The sequence below is a fragment of the Carcharhinus amblyrhynchos genome, chromosome 6 (genome assembly GCF_965287045.1).
Source record: "Carcharhinus amblyrhynchos chromosome 6, sCarAmb.v2.hapA, whole genome shotgun sequence".
NCBI lineage: Eukaryota > Metazoa > Chordata > Chondrichthyes > Carcharhiniformes > Carcharhinidae > Carcharhinus > Carcharhinus amblyrhynchos.
In genome coordinates, this window is record NC_137329.1 from 49,815,918 (window position 1) to 49,831,330 (window position 15,413).

Below are 15,413 nucleotides of genomic sequence, written 5' to 3' on the forward strand. Positions count from 1 at the left end.
CAGCAGCAGGGAAGAAGTTGTTCTTGAGTCGGTTGGTACGTGACCTCAGACTTTTATATCTTTATCCTGACGGAAGAAGGTGAAAGAGAGAATGTCCAGGGTGTGTGGGATCCTTATTTATGCTGGCTGCTTTGCTGAGGCAGCAGGAAGTGTGGACAGAGTCAATGGATGGGAGGCTGGTTTGTGATTCCTTGTGGTCTTGGGCAGAGCAGGAACCATACCAAACTGTGACACAATCAGAAAGAATGCTTTCTATGGTGCATCTGTAAAATTGGTGAGAATCGTAGCTGACATGCCAAATTTCCTTAATCTTCTGAGAAAGTAGAGGCATTGGTGGGCTTTCTTAACTATAGTGTCAGCATGGGGGGATCAGGACGGGTTTTTGCTGATCTGGACACCTAAAAACTTAAAGCTCTCGACCCTTATATATATCTGGCTGATATCAAGTATTGGGTGAGCAAGATTTTTCTTCAGCTTAACATAGGGGATGCTGCAACTCTTGCAGTTTGCTGTTATTAAAAAACTGGGTGCCTCACTCACTCGTCCTGGCTCTGGTAAAGAGTCATTTGAACTGTTTCGCTCTCCACAAATGCTGCCAGGCCTGCTGGGAGTTTCCAGCCCTTCCTGTTTTCATTTTTTCACTGTGTGCTCATCTAGGTTGAACCTAAGCTCGTACAACCTCAGGATATTTATAGTTTCCTTGCAGTGCAAAAAAAGGTCATTCAGCCCGTCAGTTCTGCACTGACTTTGACAGACCTAGGCCCTTTCCCCACAACCCCACACATTCACCATGGCTTATCCATCTAACCTACACATCTTGGAACACTAAGGGGCAATCTAGCATTGCCATTCCTCTTAAGCTGCACATCTTTCAACTGTGGGAGGAAACTCAAATGAAACCCAAATGAAAACCCATGCAGACATAGAGAGAAAGTGCAAACTCCACACAGACAGTGACCCAAGCTGGAATCGAACCTGAGTCCCTGGCACTGTGAGATAGCTAACCACTGTGCCATCTTGCTGCATTCCCTCGTTAGAGTTTCAGACCTTTAACATGCTCCATCACTAATGCTACCCAAATCAAGCTTTATAATTACAAGTATTGTTCAGGGAGATCTTATCAGAAATCTCGTTCTGACTTCCCTGCTCCCCTGTCACTGCCCACTCATCCACCCACTCTCATCATGTCCGACTTGTCCAACATCGTGGAGTCAAGGCTAGTTGATTTTCAGCATTTCTAAATTCACCATCAATAGTAGACTGCTCCACTTGGCACCTGCAAAATGGTTTAGGCCCCTTGATGGTGGTCTATTTGGGTCAAAGTTTAAAAAAATGACAGCCGACTGCTGGGCCTCTTCCGCTGCTGAAATGTCAGCTTGTACTGATGTGGGTACAAATGATGAAAACTGCTTCTGACAACATAATAGCATTTTCATTTGAGTTCAAATGATGGATTAGGGTCTGCAAACCAAATTTAAAATAAAAGTACTGCAGCGAGAACTCTGGACCACCTCTATCCAATAACCGGTGCCAAAGACTGAAACTATTGAACGGCTTCAGTCATGCCAGATGTTTCCAGCCTCTGATGGTCTGAATGATCTTTAATCCTGTATTTTACTTGGCTTTTCTGTCTTTACTTAGTCAAAAATGAGAGCTTGGAATCCTACCACGACTCCACTTGTGGCTATGGAAGCACAGTAGTAAGTTATTTCTTTGTGTGCCAGTCAGACATACATCTCATCCCCCACCGAGTGTTTGCAAAGGTGGCAGACTGTGTCAGTGGTACATTTTGGTGAAATACTGGGATAACCTTGCGTCGCTTTACTTCATAGAATCCCTGCAGTGCAGAAGGAGGCTATTTGGCCCATCAGGTCTGCTCCAACTCTCTGACAGAGCATTCTACCCTTCCCACATATTAATCCCCTTATCCCCCTAGCCAACACATCGGGGCAACTTAGCATGGCCAGTCCGCCTGGCCTGCACATCTTTAGACTTTGGGAGGAAACCAAAGGAAACCTATGCTGACATGGGGAGAACATGCAAATTCTTTACAGTCATCCAAGGCCAGAATTGAACCCAGGTCCCTGGTGCCATGAGGCAGCAGTGCTAACCATTGTGCCACTGTTTGGAATGAAGTAAGAAATGAGAGATAATGGACTGGATTTAATGCAGCTCATTGCTGTGGGTGATATGGTGGCTGGGTCAAATTAGTCATCAGCATGGCCCCTGCATCCCCCCGCCCCCGTCAGTCTCCTCGTAGTGACAAAACCTCTCCCAGTGAAGTGGGAGGACCAAAGGTGCTGAAGTGGCATTCCAGCAGTTGCAGATCATTCGCATCAATTACTCCTGAGTCCACCACTTTAGTGGTGACTTGAGGATTAAAAGGGGCTGCATGCTTTTCCTCCCACATCCTCCCAAAGGCTGCCCAGCAAACCCTTTTGGAGTTTCCAAATTCAAAACATGGTGAGGCAGCTACTTGAGGGTATCTCTTATTGCTCCATGTGGCTTTAATGAAATTGGCATTTTGGAGACAGACATTTTTGTACTAATTTGCTCTACGAACCATCTGCATTCATAGAAACCCTACAGTACAGAAAGAGGCCATTCAGCCCATCAAGTCTGCACTGACCACAATCCCACCCAGGTGCTACTCCCATATCCCTACATATTTACCCACTAATCCCTCTAACCTACACATTTCAGCATACTAAGGGGACATTTTTTTGTTGTTGCATAGCCAATCAACCTAACCCACACATCTTTGGACTATGGGAAGAAACTGGAGCACCCAGAGGAAACCCACACAGACACGAGGAGAATGTGCAAACTCCACACAGACAGTGACCCAAGCTGGGAATTGAACCCAGGTCCCTGGAGCTGTGAAGCAGCAGTGCTAACCACTGTGCTACCGTGCCGCCCAGTTGGCCTGACTGTTAGGGAAATGGGCGGTTCCATCATAGGCATTCTGCGTTTAATCGTGGGAACTGCCATTGGGTAGGGAATAGTAGCTAAAAGTTACCCCCTTGTCCTAGTGTAGAATTCTACCTGCCATCCTACCCTCCCTTACCTTTGGCCGAGATTGTTTAAGTTTATTTATTAGCGTCCCAAGTAGGCTTACATTAACACTACAAAGAAGTTACTGTGAAAATCCCCTAGTTGCCACACCCCTGTGCCTGTTTGGGCGCACTGAGGGAGAATTTAGCATGGCCAATGCACCTAACCAGCATGAAATTTTGGGCTGTGGGAGGAAACTGGAGCACCCGAGGGAAACCCACGCAGACACGGGGAGAATGTGCAGACCTCCGCACAGTCACCCAAGCTGAGAATCAAACCCGAGTCCCTGGTGCTGTGAGGCAGCAGTGCTAATCACAGTACTGCCATGCTGCCCATTGCCACAGTGTGGGTCTCTGGTGGATGCAATGCCTCCACCAGCCACCACTCCCTGGCAGCAAAAAGGAGCTGCCAGCTTCTGACTGGGTGAGAGTTCTTGGTGAGTGGCATTTCCACCAATAATGACCTCAACCAGCTTGGAAAGCTCGAAGATGACCATTTCAGTGGCGGAAGGTCACACAATGCAGTGAAGTTCACTGGACCCTATTTAGGTGAAGGCTTCAGTGCAGCGTTGTCTGGGAGCATATGCATAGCCAGCCGATGAATTAACATGTAACAATAATTTGATGTCAGCAGCTCCACTTTGGAACTCAACATTTCAGCCAACGTTCTCTCTTTACCTTCATAGCTCACATACATTAAGCAGGAGAAATAATCCTCGTGCAGCTCTATTTAAAGGGATCATTAACTGCTTACAGGTTAATTGCTAATTCATTTCTTCTGGTTGTTGCCATACTTCTACAAGTGCTTTTATAGTTGCTTCAAGTTGCAAAACTGTACATGAAGTGTGACAGGTGCTTGTTGGACTTTTGGATGGGTTCCAGTTGGAATCAAGCCAATACACCGGTAATTGATGTTAACTCTCAGGTTTCGACCAAGGCTTTAGACCCATAAGGTAAGATGAGAATCTTCAGCTAGAGAACTCAAATACATCTTACTTAAAGAAAAATATACCTTAGTACAGGGTTGTAATATAGAACCATGGAATTATAATATAGAATTAAATCAAAATATATAAGAATTGTACAGGCGTACAATCAAATCTTCTCATAAGTGCTCATTCTCCGTCTTCTTTCTACACTTAAACAAATTTAAAATAATTAACCCAAAAGAACATAAATATTCTCATCATATCCAAGAACCCTCTTGTGCCTTTTGATGGGCGATCAGTTCCATGAAAGTGTGAATCTTCTTCCTTCTTTTGGAAAGATATTTTAGTCAGAATATGGCTAATTAGCAGTGTTCCTGAAAATGGGAATTTTAACTCTCAGGGAACGTTCCAGATCCTCACTCTCCAGGTGATATCTGGTCACCCATTGAGTAGCTGACATTTTCTTTAATTTAGCTTAATTGGTCTCATCTTTTGTGCAAAATTAATCTTGATCATAGAACAATGAACTTGTTTGATGTGTTCATAGAATCATAGATATCCTACAGTGCAGAAGAAGGCCATTCAGCCCATTGAGTCTGCACCAACAACAATTCCACCTAGGCCCTATCCAAAAATCCCACCTTTTACCCTACTAATCCCTCTAACCTATGCATCCTGGGAAACTCAGGGGCAATTTAGCATGGCCAATCAACCTAACCCTCACGTCTTTGGGCACTGTTCTTTTAACCTTATTTCAGACATGCAATTTTATACTTTGTATGATATTTTGTTTCTAAACTTTCTTCTAATCTAATGATTTGAATACCTTTTTTGCAAAAGAAGACTTTGGCTGGAATCTTATCACTGTTCACGCTGGTGGGATTTTCCCGTCCCACCGTGGTGAAGTTGGCAGCTCCTTATTGCTGCCAGGGAGTGATGGCTGCCAAATTCTCTGACTTCACTGCAGCGGGAGCGTGGCGTGAATGGTCGGTAAGATCTCACCCACCAATCTCTTTGTGAACATACCTAGTATTAAGCTGTATGAGTTTGAGGACCAATCTTGTGGTAAAATAATAACTGAGACTCAACCTTAGTTCCTGGGCTGGGTTCCAATTTTTCATACAGGTTGATGGATCATGGTCTCTGTTGCCAATGGTCCTTTTCTGTTGTTTGCACAACTATGAACATTCCAATATTGTAGATCTTGCTTGATTGAAAGTACAAACATAATATAACAAGTTCATCTTAATTTAAATGTAAGGACAAAAATAACACAACGGGTTATATACTTATAAAAGATGAACAAATACTGCTCGTTCTCTTAATGATCAAGGGTTAAATCTGTGTGTTGTTAAAAAAGTACTTAAAATATATTAAAAAGAGAGCTTGCAATTTGATATTATTGACATACGTTTCAACACACTGTAACCTATTGGCTGAATGGTTAGCACTGCTGCCTCACAGTGCCAGGAACCCGGGTTCAATTCCAGCCTTGGGTCACTGTCTGTGTGGAATCTGCACGTTTCCCCCCGTCTGTGTGGGTTTCCTCCGGGTGCTCCGGTTTCCTTCCAGAGTCCAAAGATGTGCAGGTTAGGTGAATTGGCCAAGCTAAGTTGCCCCTTAATGTCCCAAGGTGTGTAGGTTAGATGGATTAGCAATGGTAAGTGGGTTAATGGGGATGGTGTGGGCCTGGGTAAGATGCTCATTCGGAGAGTTCGTGCATTAAGAACATAAGAAATAGGAGCAGGAGTAGGCCATCTAGCCCTTCGAGCCTGCCCCGCCATTCAATAAGATCATGGCTGATCTGTCGCTGCTCAGTTCCACTTTCCCGCCCTCTCCCCATAACCCTTAATCCCCTCTCTTATCAAGAACCCATCAACCCGCATTCTCAGTGGGCCAAATGGCCTCCTTCTGCACTGTAGGGATTCTATGATTTTTGGCCGCATCTGACTCCCCATCAGGCTACAAGACATGATTCATGCCCTGATTGCCCAGGTGCATTGTGTACAATAGCATGACAGCTTCAGCCTGGGGCACTCTGATATCCCCGGGGTTTGGAGGACCACCCCAGGATTCTGGGATGCTTATGGGGGGGAGAGGGCTACCTGCTGAAGTCAGGGCTAATCAGTGCGAAGGCCTGAGACTGAGGCAGAGACCTGCTATAATGAAGCCCACCAATTCTGTCATTGAGCAGTGCATTGGCCCGCTCAAGATGTGGTTCCACGGCCTGGAACTGCTCCGACAGTGCTCTTCAGCAAGCCCCCAGAGGGTCTTCTGCATCATGGCGGTCTGCTGTGCCCTCCACAACCCTGATGAAGGAGCAGTGTTCCAAAAGCTTGTGATTCCACATAAACTGTTGGACTTTAACCTGGTGTTGTAAGACTTCTAACTGTCCCCACAACCTTGAGCAGGAGGATCACATGTATTCCTCTATGGCAGAGGCAGACCAGGAGCAAAGAGGAAGAGTGCAAGGAGGACCCAGAGGATGGGAGACATGCAGCAGCAAGGGTCCAGGGAAGCCCTCATTGCCACCAGATCACTATCTAAGCTTACTAACATTTTGCTGACTTCAAGGCTTCTGCACAAATCAGCTGCTCCCAACCGTGGACACACTAGTAGACATTGCTCTTGAAATTGAGCATGACTAGGAGAATGAACAGAAGTCATACAGAGTAGACAAGCTGCTGGAACAAAGTGCAGGACAAGGGGAAATGGGGTAGGAGGCTAAAACCCATTACTCATTTGAAAGCTACCTAGATTGGCAGTGAAGTGCTAAAACCTGCAAGATATCGGACTGGGTACTAGAAACTGGGACTAGACTGGGCTGACACAGTGGGCTGAATGATCTCTTTCTGTGCTGTAACTCTTCTCTGGGCTCCAGCAGGAGGTCGTATCTATCCATGTTGTTCATGGAACGATTCTCCTACCTGAAGCGGAGAGGAGCAACGTGTGAGATGTCTTTGATTCAGTGAGGCGTTTCTCAGTGTCATCTGTCACTTATTGCAATCTCAGAACAGGACAAGGAAGGCATTGTCAGTGGCTGTGGAAGTGTCCCAGGAAATGAATTTTGATGTATCAGCTTCCTTTCTCAGTTAAAGAGGTTTGTAATATTGCCATCCAGTGATAATGCATCTGGGCAATCAGTGAACTAATGTTCCCTGTGAAAAGAGAACAAAAATGTTTTTTCTTCCCTTGCCAGACACCAGCAGGGGGAACAAGCATGTGGCTTTGCTAGGATTGCAGGCTTTATTACTAATGGGGGTGTGGCATGCCAGCTCCGCTATAGACTCAATTCAAGAAGCATTTCACTCCCTTACTCTCTAAGTAGTGTGCAACCATATGCAGTGAATCATTCAGGTTGATGCCCATTAGGGTAGTAGCAGCCATTATGCCTTCATTCTGCTGAAGCTTGCTTCATTTGAGCCTTGTCGGCAGAGGAGGTGGGTACTGTAACACAAAAGCTTGTCCCTGGCTCTTGTCTGCAAAGCACAACCTGCACATTTGTGGGTTGCATGCACAGACTGAATGTCATACTGTCGCAAAAATGTGATAGAACAGATCAAAGGTATGTTGGAACAATGCTTCTGGTGTGTGGAGGAGCCACGCAGATTCCTGCAGCACTGCCACTCCCTGCTGTAGTCACAATATACCTTCGCTCTAAGAGGGTAATGCTGGTTTTAGACAATGAGGGCTAACGTTAAGTGCTGCTATAAAATTATGATGGTGGAATCCCGGTGATGCTAAGCAGCCAATGAGGCATGATTGGCACTGGCTGAAAACACAAACCATTATAATGAGCAGGCAGCCTGGAGCTGGATCCCTGCCGGAATTTCAATCAGCGAATCCCTCAAAGTGGTTCCAGCGCCTGTTTTTTGGAGATTATCCAACTCAACCCCCTTACATATCAAGATGCTTCCAATTTTTTTCCTTGTGTGGAACAACGAGGATATCTGTGTTTTTGAAAGGTGTTGATGGAGTCAGATCTTGGCTTTGTGAAAGATTAAAATGCTCTCACTCCTGTGGGTAATGAGACCAATCATTGAACCCTGCAGTGCAGAAGGAGGCCCTTTGGCCCATTGAGTCTGCACCGAACACAATCCCACCCAGGCCCTACCCCCATATCCCTACATATTATACCCACTAATCCCTCTAACCTACGCATCCCTGGACGCTAAGGAGTAATTTCGTAGCATGGCCAATCAACCTTACCCGCACGTCTTTGGACTGTGGGAGGAAACCCACACAGACACAAGGAGAACATGCAAACTCCACACAGACAGTGACTCAAACTGGGAATCGAACCCAGGACCCTGGAGCTGTGAAGCAGCAGTGCTAACCACTGTGCTACCATGCCGCTCTGGTTCACTGAATGCACTGTGACAAATAAGAACTTTAGGGCTGGAATTTCTTTCAGAGCTGGCCTCGCTGCACTCTTGTAAGTTGACCACAAGTATGGGCTTAAGTGGGACTTTCCACTGCACTTCTGGGGAAAGCTATGGCAGTGGAACTTGTACAGCTCTGAGGAAATTCTAGGCCAATGTCCTTATTTCACCTGGAATTTCTTCTTTTGTGATCAAAATAGAGGCTGTTTTCTTTTCACTCTATTTCAAAACAGATGACAAGAAATGGTTAGCCTGCTAGTGATGGAGTAATGCCAATTTGGAAATCGAATTAAGATGAAGTTATTCTGGCAGCTGGAATGGCATGTTTGAAATGTTAATGCTTGTACAGAGTTGTGATTTCCCATTGATATTAGGTGTGAAGCACAACCTATTAATGTGCATTACAGGTTTGTATTTCGTATTGTGAATTTTTTTTTTAAAAGCTTACTTATTAATCACAAGTAGGCTTACATTAACACTGCAATGAAGTTACTGTGAAAATCCCCTAATCATGACGCTCTGTGCCTATTTGGGTACACTGAGGGAGAATTTAACATGACCAATTCACCTAACCAGCACATCTTTTGGACTGTGGGAGGAAACTGGAGCACCTGGAAGAAACCCACACAGACACGGTGAGAACGTGCAGACTTCGCAGACAGTGAAACGAGCTGAGAATTGAACCCAGATCCTTCGGCGCTGTAAGGCAGCGGTGCTAACCACTGTGCCACCATGCTTGGCTGCTTAGTTGCTTCAAAGGAAATTTATGCACACGAAAATTATTATTGCTCTGGCAGCCTATTTTTGGCTTTGGTGTGATCACATACAAGTTGAAGAAGAGCCCATGATTCCATTTTACCTTGGAACACTGAGGAAAGATAAACATGATTGATTCACTCAAAAGATTAGAGTGTCACAAGAGATTTGGTCCTCTTCTAATACTGGACTGAAAAGAAGTTCAGCGACTTTTCTGTTTCTCTGTATGATTTTGTTTGTAAATAAGTCTGAACGTGCTTTTTCACCCTGTATGCAATGGTCTAGGTATTTAATTTTCTATTTCTGAAGGACCGTTTGAAAAAGCTGGCTCTACACACTTAGCCCTGATCTAAATATCCTTTTTTCTTCTGCGTTGTGTAAATGTAAGGTACGAATTTAGCCAGCACCAGGATAGAGTTGAGGGTGTGAACAGTGAACATGAGGGCAGGACAGTTCCAGTGGAGTACTACTCTTTGGGCTTTTCCATTCGTTTTTAAATCTCCTCTTATGTCTTCTGGTGCTACAGGTGTGCTGTCATTGCAGTACGGTGGCAGGCTTCCCTCTGTGGCCGAATCCTATTCTGGGTCTGCTCCGCATTGGAAATGATTCCCTGCCCAGGAAAATGGACCAGGGTTGGGATGCTGGCAGGGCAATAGGCAGAGGTCCTGCCTGCACTATTCACATAGCCCAACTGTATAGTGACTGTACCTGGAAGTTCTTCACTCTGATTTTGGGTGGCTCAATATTGTTCCGTTCTTTGCAAACGTTCCTCAATATTGTCAGGACAAAAGCCAGGTGATATCTAAAAAAGAATAATGATGAAGACTTGTGATAATGCCTTCTTATTGTGCACCCATGGAATACTATGTTTGTCTTCTGTTGGCAGATGTGAACGAGTGTGAGAAGAGCAACTGCTCCCACCACTGTGTGAATACAGTGGGAAGCTTCCAGTGCCTCTGTCCACATGGATACACTCAGCACATGAATGGGCGTGACTGTCAAGGTTGGCTACTACATTTTTTTGGATGGGTTCTTGGGGGAGTGGATCATGTTCCAGTATTCAGTTTTGCATAATATGGAGAAGATTTATTGCAATGGTACAGGGATGTTGGACTTGAGTTATGTGGAGAGAAGCTGGGATTGCTCACCTTCAAGCAGAGACAGCTAAAGGGGGATTTAACGGAGGTGTTCAAAATTACATAGGGTAAATGGGGAGAAGCTGTTTCCTGTGACAGAAGAGTTAGTAATCAGAATATATAAATTCAAAACAGGCAAAAGCTCTGGGTGGCACATGGCACAGTGGTTAGCAGTGCTGCCTCACAGTGCCAGGGACCCGGGTTCAATTCCAGCCCTGGGTGTCTGTCTGTGTGGAGTTTGCACGTTCTCCCCACCTCACTGTGGGTTTCCTCCAGGTGCTTCAGTTTCCTCCCACACTCCAAAGAAGTGCAGGTTAGGTAGATTGGCCATCCTAAATTGTCCCTTAGTGTCGTGGGGATTAGCAGGGTAAATACATGATATTACAGAGATAGGGCCTGGGTGGGATTGTTGTCGGTGCAGGCTTATCGGCTGACTGGTCTCTTTTTGTTGGGATTCTATGAAATAGGAAGGGTTGAAAATTTACTTCTTAAATAGCATTGTTGTTTTCCACCATGAACTGCTGGCAGATTTAATAGGAACCGTCAAAAGGGAGTTCAAAAACTTGCATGTCCTTGGAAAGGAAATATGTGCAGGGCTACAGGGTGAGTGGTGGTACATAAATAACCCTCACAAAGAGCTGATACAGGCACAATGGATCTATTGACCTTTTCTGCATGTTTATTAATCAAAAGTGCAGAATTAATACTTCTTCACAGATTATATTTCATATGTGGCTAGAGATGCTGTAAAGATTATAAAGGTCACAAAAAAGGCTTATGGTCATGGTGGTGTCCTTATCTGTGCTGCCTTTTGCATTTGGTTCTAGATACTGATCATAGAATCGTAGAATCTCTACAGTACAAAGAAGGAGGCCATTTGGCCCATTGAGTCTGTACCAACCACTATCCCACCCAGGCTCTATTCCCACAATCCACACATTTACCCTGCCAATCCCCTTGGCCAATCAACCTAAACCACATATCTTTGAATTGTGGGAGGAAACGGAGCACCCAGAGGAAACCCATGCAGATACAGGGAGAATGCTGTAAGGGACACTAAGGGACAATTTAGCATGGTCAAGCTACCTAACCTGCACTTCTTTGGAGTGTGGGAGGAAACCCACAGAGAGATGGGGAGAATGTACAAACTCCACACAGACAGTGACCCGAGGCCGAAATTGAACCTAGGATCCTGGCACTATGAGGCAGCAGCGCTAACCAGTGTGCAGTCCTTACTCAGTTCTCTTCATTTCCTGTAGCTGCCTGTGCATCACTGGCAGCTGTTGCCAAGGTGATTGTCTGAGATCGACCAAAAACCAGATGAACATGGCATGCTGCTCTGCCATCAGTGGGTATAAGGGGAACACCTATGGGATATGTGCCAGGTGATAGATCAGTGGTGGACATTGAGAAGTTTCTTGCAGTTGCAAATTCTTCACAGCAGCCTGACAAGGTGCTGTGGAGAAGCTAGAATATTGACTCAGCGAGTGAACTAATATCTATTCCAATGGTGTCACGTTGGTTTGAATTTGACTCTCCAGTGAATGCTGCCAAGTGCGGGAGGCTCCTAGTCAAATATCACATGTTGCTGCATGATTGAGCCAAGCTCTGTGGCAAAGGCCACATGCTTTTTTGTTTGCAAGACTGATAGATCATTGAAGAGCTTGTGGGAGTAAATATATCACTCCAAGCTGTGATCTGGTGTTATTGGCACTCTGTCAGACAACTGATTACATCTCATTGTGTAGAACGTGCTGTCCTTTTACATGGCTAATGTGCGTAAGCTCAGGACAAATCGGAGACTGGTTTTTCACACAATACTTTGGGCCATATTCAGTGATTGCAGGTAATGTATAGAAGCTCTGTCCACTCCTAGCATGTGGGGATATCAGCACAGACCAATGGGTTTTATTTTGAGAAATGGAACTATTCCTGATAGAATTATTCATTTTGGGCTGGTCTTGTTCACTGTTGCTTTGGAATGCCACAGGAGGGCTATTTTCAATTATGTTCTTTCTATGACATACCTGAAAATCTCCCGTGACATGTTTTTACAAAGAAACGACTTTTATACCTCATTTTACAACCATATGAGTGATTTGCTATGTAATATTCACTGGGCATGATGTTAACTGTTGGCATGTTTCCAGCAATGACAACAACAACCAAACTTGTTTTAGAGCCATTAATATAATAAAACATCCCAAGCTGCTTCACAGAGGGCATTATAAAACAATATGATTCTGAGTGAGCCACATTGGGAGTTATTCGGGCAGATGAGTAAAAACTTGGCCAGAGAGGTAGGTTTAAGGAGCGTCTTAAAGGAGGAGAGGTTGGAGGGTTAGCACTGCTGCCTCACAGTGCCAGGGACCCAGGTTCGACTCACAGCTTGGGTCACTGTCTGTGCAAGAGTCTGCATTTCTCCCTGTGTCTGCATGGCTTTCCTCTGGGTTGCTCTGGTTTCTTCCCACAATCCGAAAGACGTGCTGGTTAGGTGCATTGGCCATGCTAAATTCTCCTGCAGTGTACCCAAACAGGCACCGGAGTGTGGCAACTAGGGGATTTTCACAGTAACTTCATTGCAGTGTTAGTAGAAGCTTAATTGTGACACTTACAAATAAATAGGTTTAAGGAGGGAATTCCAGAGCTTGGGGCCTAGGCAACTGAAGGCCTGGCCACCAATGGTGGAGGAGTTAAAATCCAGAATGATCAAGAGGCCAAAATTAGAGTGTAATCGGCTAGAGAAGATCATCGAGATAGGGAAAGGCCAAGCCATGGAGCACGGGGACAAGATTAAAATTGAAGGATTGTTTAACTGGCAGTGTAGGTCAGTAAGCATAGAGGGAATGGGGGGCGGGGGGGAGGGGTTGGTGGGGAGAGGGGTGAATAAGTTAGAACAGCAGAGTTTTGGAAGAATTCAGGTTTACAGAGGATGGAATGTGGTCAAGTCTGAAGCAAACAGAGGCATGGAGGAAGTTTCAGAAGCAGAACAGCTGAGGCAGGATGGAGGTGAGGTGGTGGAGGTGGAAAGGGGCACTCTTACTGGCAGCAAAATAATGTTAAATATGTCATTAGTGTTGAAGAGAGTCTGGCTTAGTCTCAGACTGTTTGCCAGGGAAATCATGGAGTCAGGGCTGAGGGAGGTGGATTTGTGGCAGAGACTGAGGAAAAAGCTTCGGTTGTCCCAATATTTAGCTAGAGGAAATTTTGTCCATCCTGTACCCAGAATTTGGATCAGTGGTCTCATAGTGGAGGGGTCAAGAGAGGTGATAGTGGGGTGGAGCTGAGTTCAGCAGCATACGTGTGGAAACTGAAGCTGCACTTTTGGATGATGTCACCAAGCAGCAGGGTTTGAACGTGGAACAGAAGGAGACCAAGGGTAGATCCTTGGGGGTCACTGAAAGAGGGAGCAGAAAGTGAAACTATTGTAACTGATATACTAACTGCAATTAGATAGATAAGAGTGGAACCAAGTGAGAGCAGTCTAACCCAGTGGAGATGCTTTGGAAGAGGATGGTGTGGTCAGTTCTGTCAATTTTAGTTGATTTTGCTCCATGGTTGATGGGATTATGCGATGATGGTGAGAGGCACTGCTGGAACATACTAATGCATCCATCTGCCTACATCCAATAATAGAATTAAAAAGCTGAAGAACAGAACAAATGAACAAGTGAAGATAGATGGTCAGGAGGGTAGATCAGTGACTGAGATGGAAATTTTCTGGCCCTTCCTGCCAGCGGGACCTTCCAGTCCCGCCAATGGCGATTCCCCATGGAGGGGGCGAGCAACAGTAAAAGCCGTTGACATCAATAGATTGAAAGACCTGTTATTAGTCAATGACAGGCCGACTGTGCTACAGTGAGGGCGATAAATGCCACCCTCTTTGTCTCAAACTGAAGTTCCTCCAGAAAGTAGGAGGGGAATTGGCTGGGGGCTCAGCTGAGAAAATACATTTTGGAGGGAAACCCACTGAAAGGGAGGAAAAAAATGGGACAAACAAATTTAAATTTGAAATATGTCCATATACGAGAAACAAATTGAAGTTGCTTGTCAAGAAAATAAGGTCAACTTGGAGAACAGGGGTGAAATGCACTATATAGATGTATGTATAGAGAGATATATAAATTGTTATACAGAACAAGTGGAAGCCATACTCTGTCACATCTCACTTGAAAATCATGTTAAAAAAGTCACCTAATCACAGACAAGAGGGTAGAACATATCTATTGGGTATTAATTACTCCTCTTGGTTCCAAGATAACAATGAATGTGCAACTTCTGGAGATGGTCACTGTGAGCATAACTGCATCAACACAGCAGGAAGCTACTACTGCACTTGCCATCCCGGATATCGGCTCCACTTTGACAGACACTCCTGCATTCGTAAGTCGCTCTGTCTCTTACACATGCTGTGCTATTCTCGCAGATACGAGTCACAGGCGTCGACTTATATGGGTGAATTTTCCTGTTCTGCCTGCCATGGCAATAGTGGGGAGGGGTGGGGCATGGGACCATGGACAGGTCCATTGACCTCAGGTGGGATCTTCCGATTTCGGGGTCAGCATGGCTGGAAATTCCCGCCCAAAGCTCCTGACACTGCAGTGGGAAAACTGTTTATCTGCAACCCTATCTAAAGGCTCATGCTCAGTGGAAGGATTTTAATTAAACATGATTGGGAAAGTCAAAGATAGTTGAGCTAAACTCCACAACATTTAAACTTGTATCTTGCTTGTTTCATCCTGGATATCTGTAAAACACATTTTCATGGGTTCCACAGCAGGCATCTATCTTTCTGCTTTTCACAAAATCACCAACTACTATAGTGCAGAAGAGGCCTTTCGGCCCATTGACTCTGACCTGCCCACCTAATCTCACTTGCCAGCACTTGGCCAATAGCCTTGAATGTTATGTCATGCCAAGTACTCATCCAGGTATTTTTTAAAGGAGGTGAGGCAATATGCCTCCACCACCCTCCCAGACACTGCATTCCAGGCCATCATCACCCTCTGGGTAAAGAAATTTTTCCTCAAATCCCCCCTAATCGCCCCACCCCTCACTTTTAACTTGTGTCCCCTTATAACTGAGCCTTCACCTAAGGGGAAGGGCTGCTCCCTATCCACCCCTGTCCATGCTCCTCATAATCTTGAACACCTCAAT

The 15,413-nt window shown here is 45.2% G+C and overlaps 1 protein-coding gene across 1 annotated transcript in view; it reads left to right on the plus strand.

Moving 5' to 3' along the window:
• The window catches only part of LOC145344465 (kielin/chordin-like protein), a 304,857-nt gene that overhangs the window by 172,414 nt on the left and 117,030 nt on the right, over positions 1 to 15,413 (plus strand). Inside the window, exons 12-13 of the mRNA XM_080191611.1 lie at positions 10,007 to 10,123; positions 14,514 to 14,639. Coding sequence (XP_080047737.1) covers positions 10,007 to 10,123; positions 14,514 to 14,639 — 243 coding nt within the window. The remainder of the gene's footprint in view (positions 1 to 10,006; positions 10,124 to 14,513; positions 14,640 to 15,413) is intronic.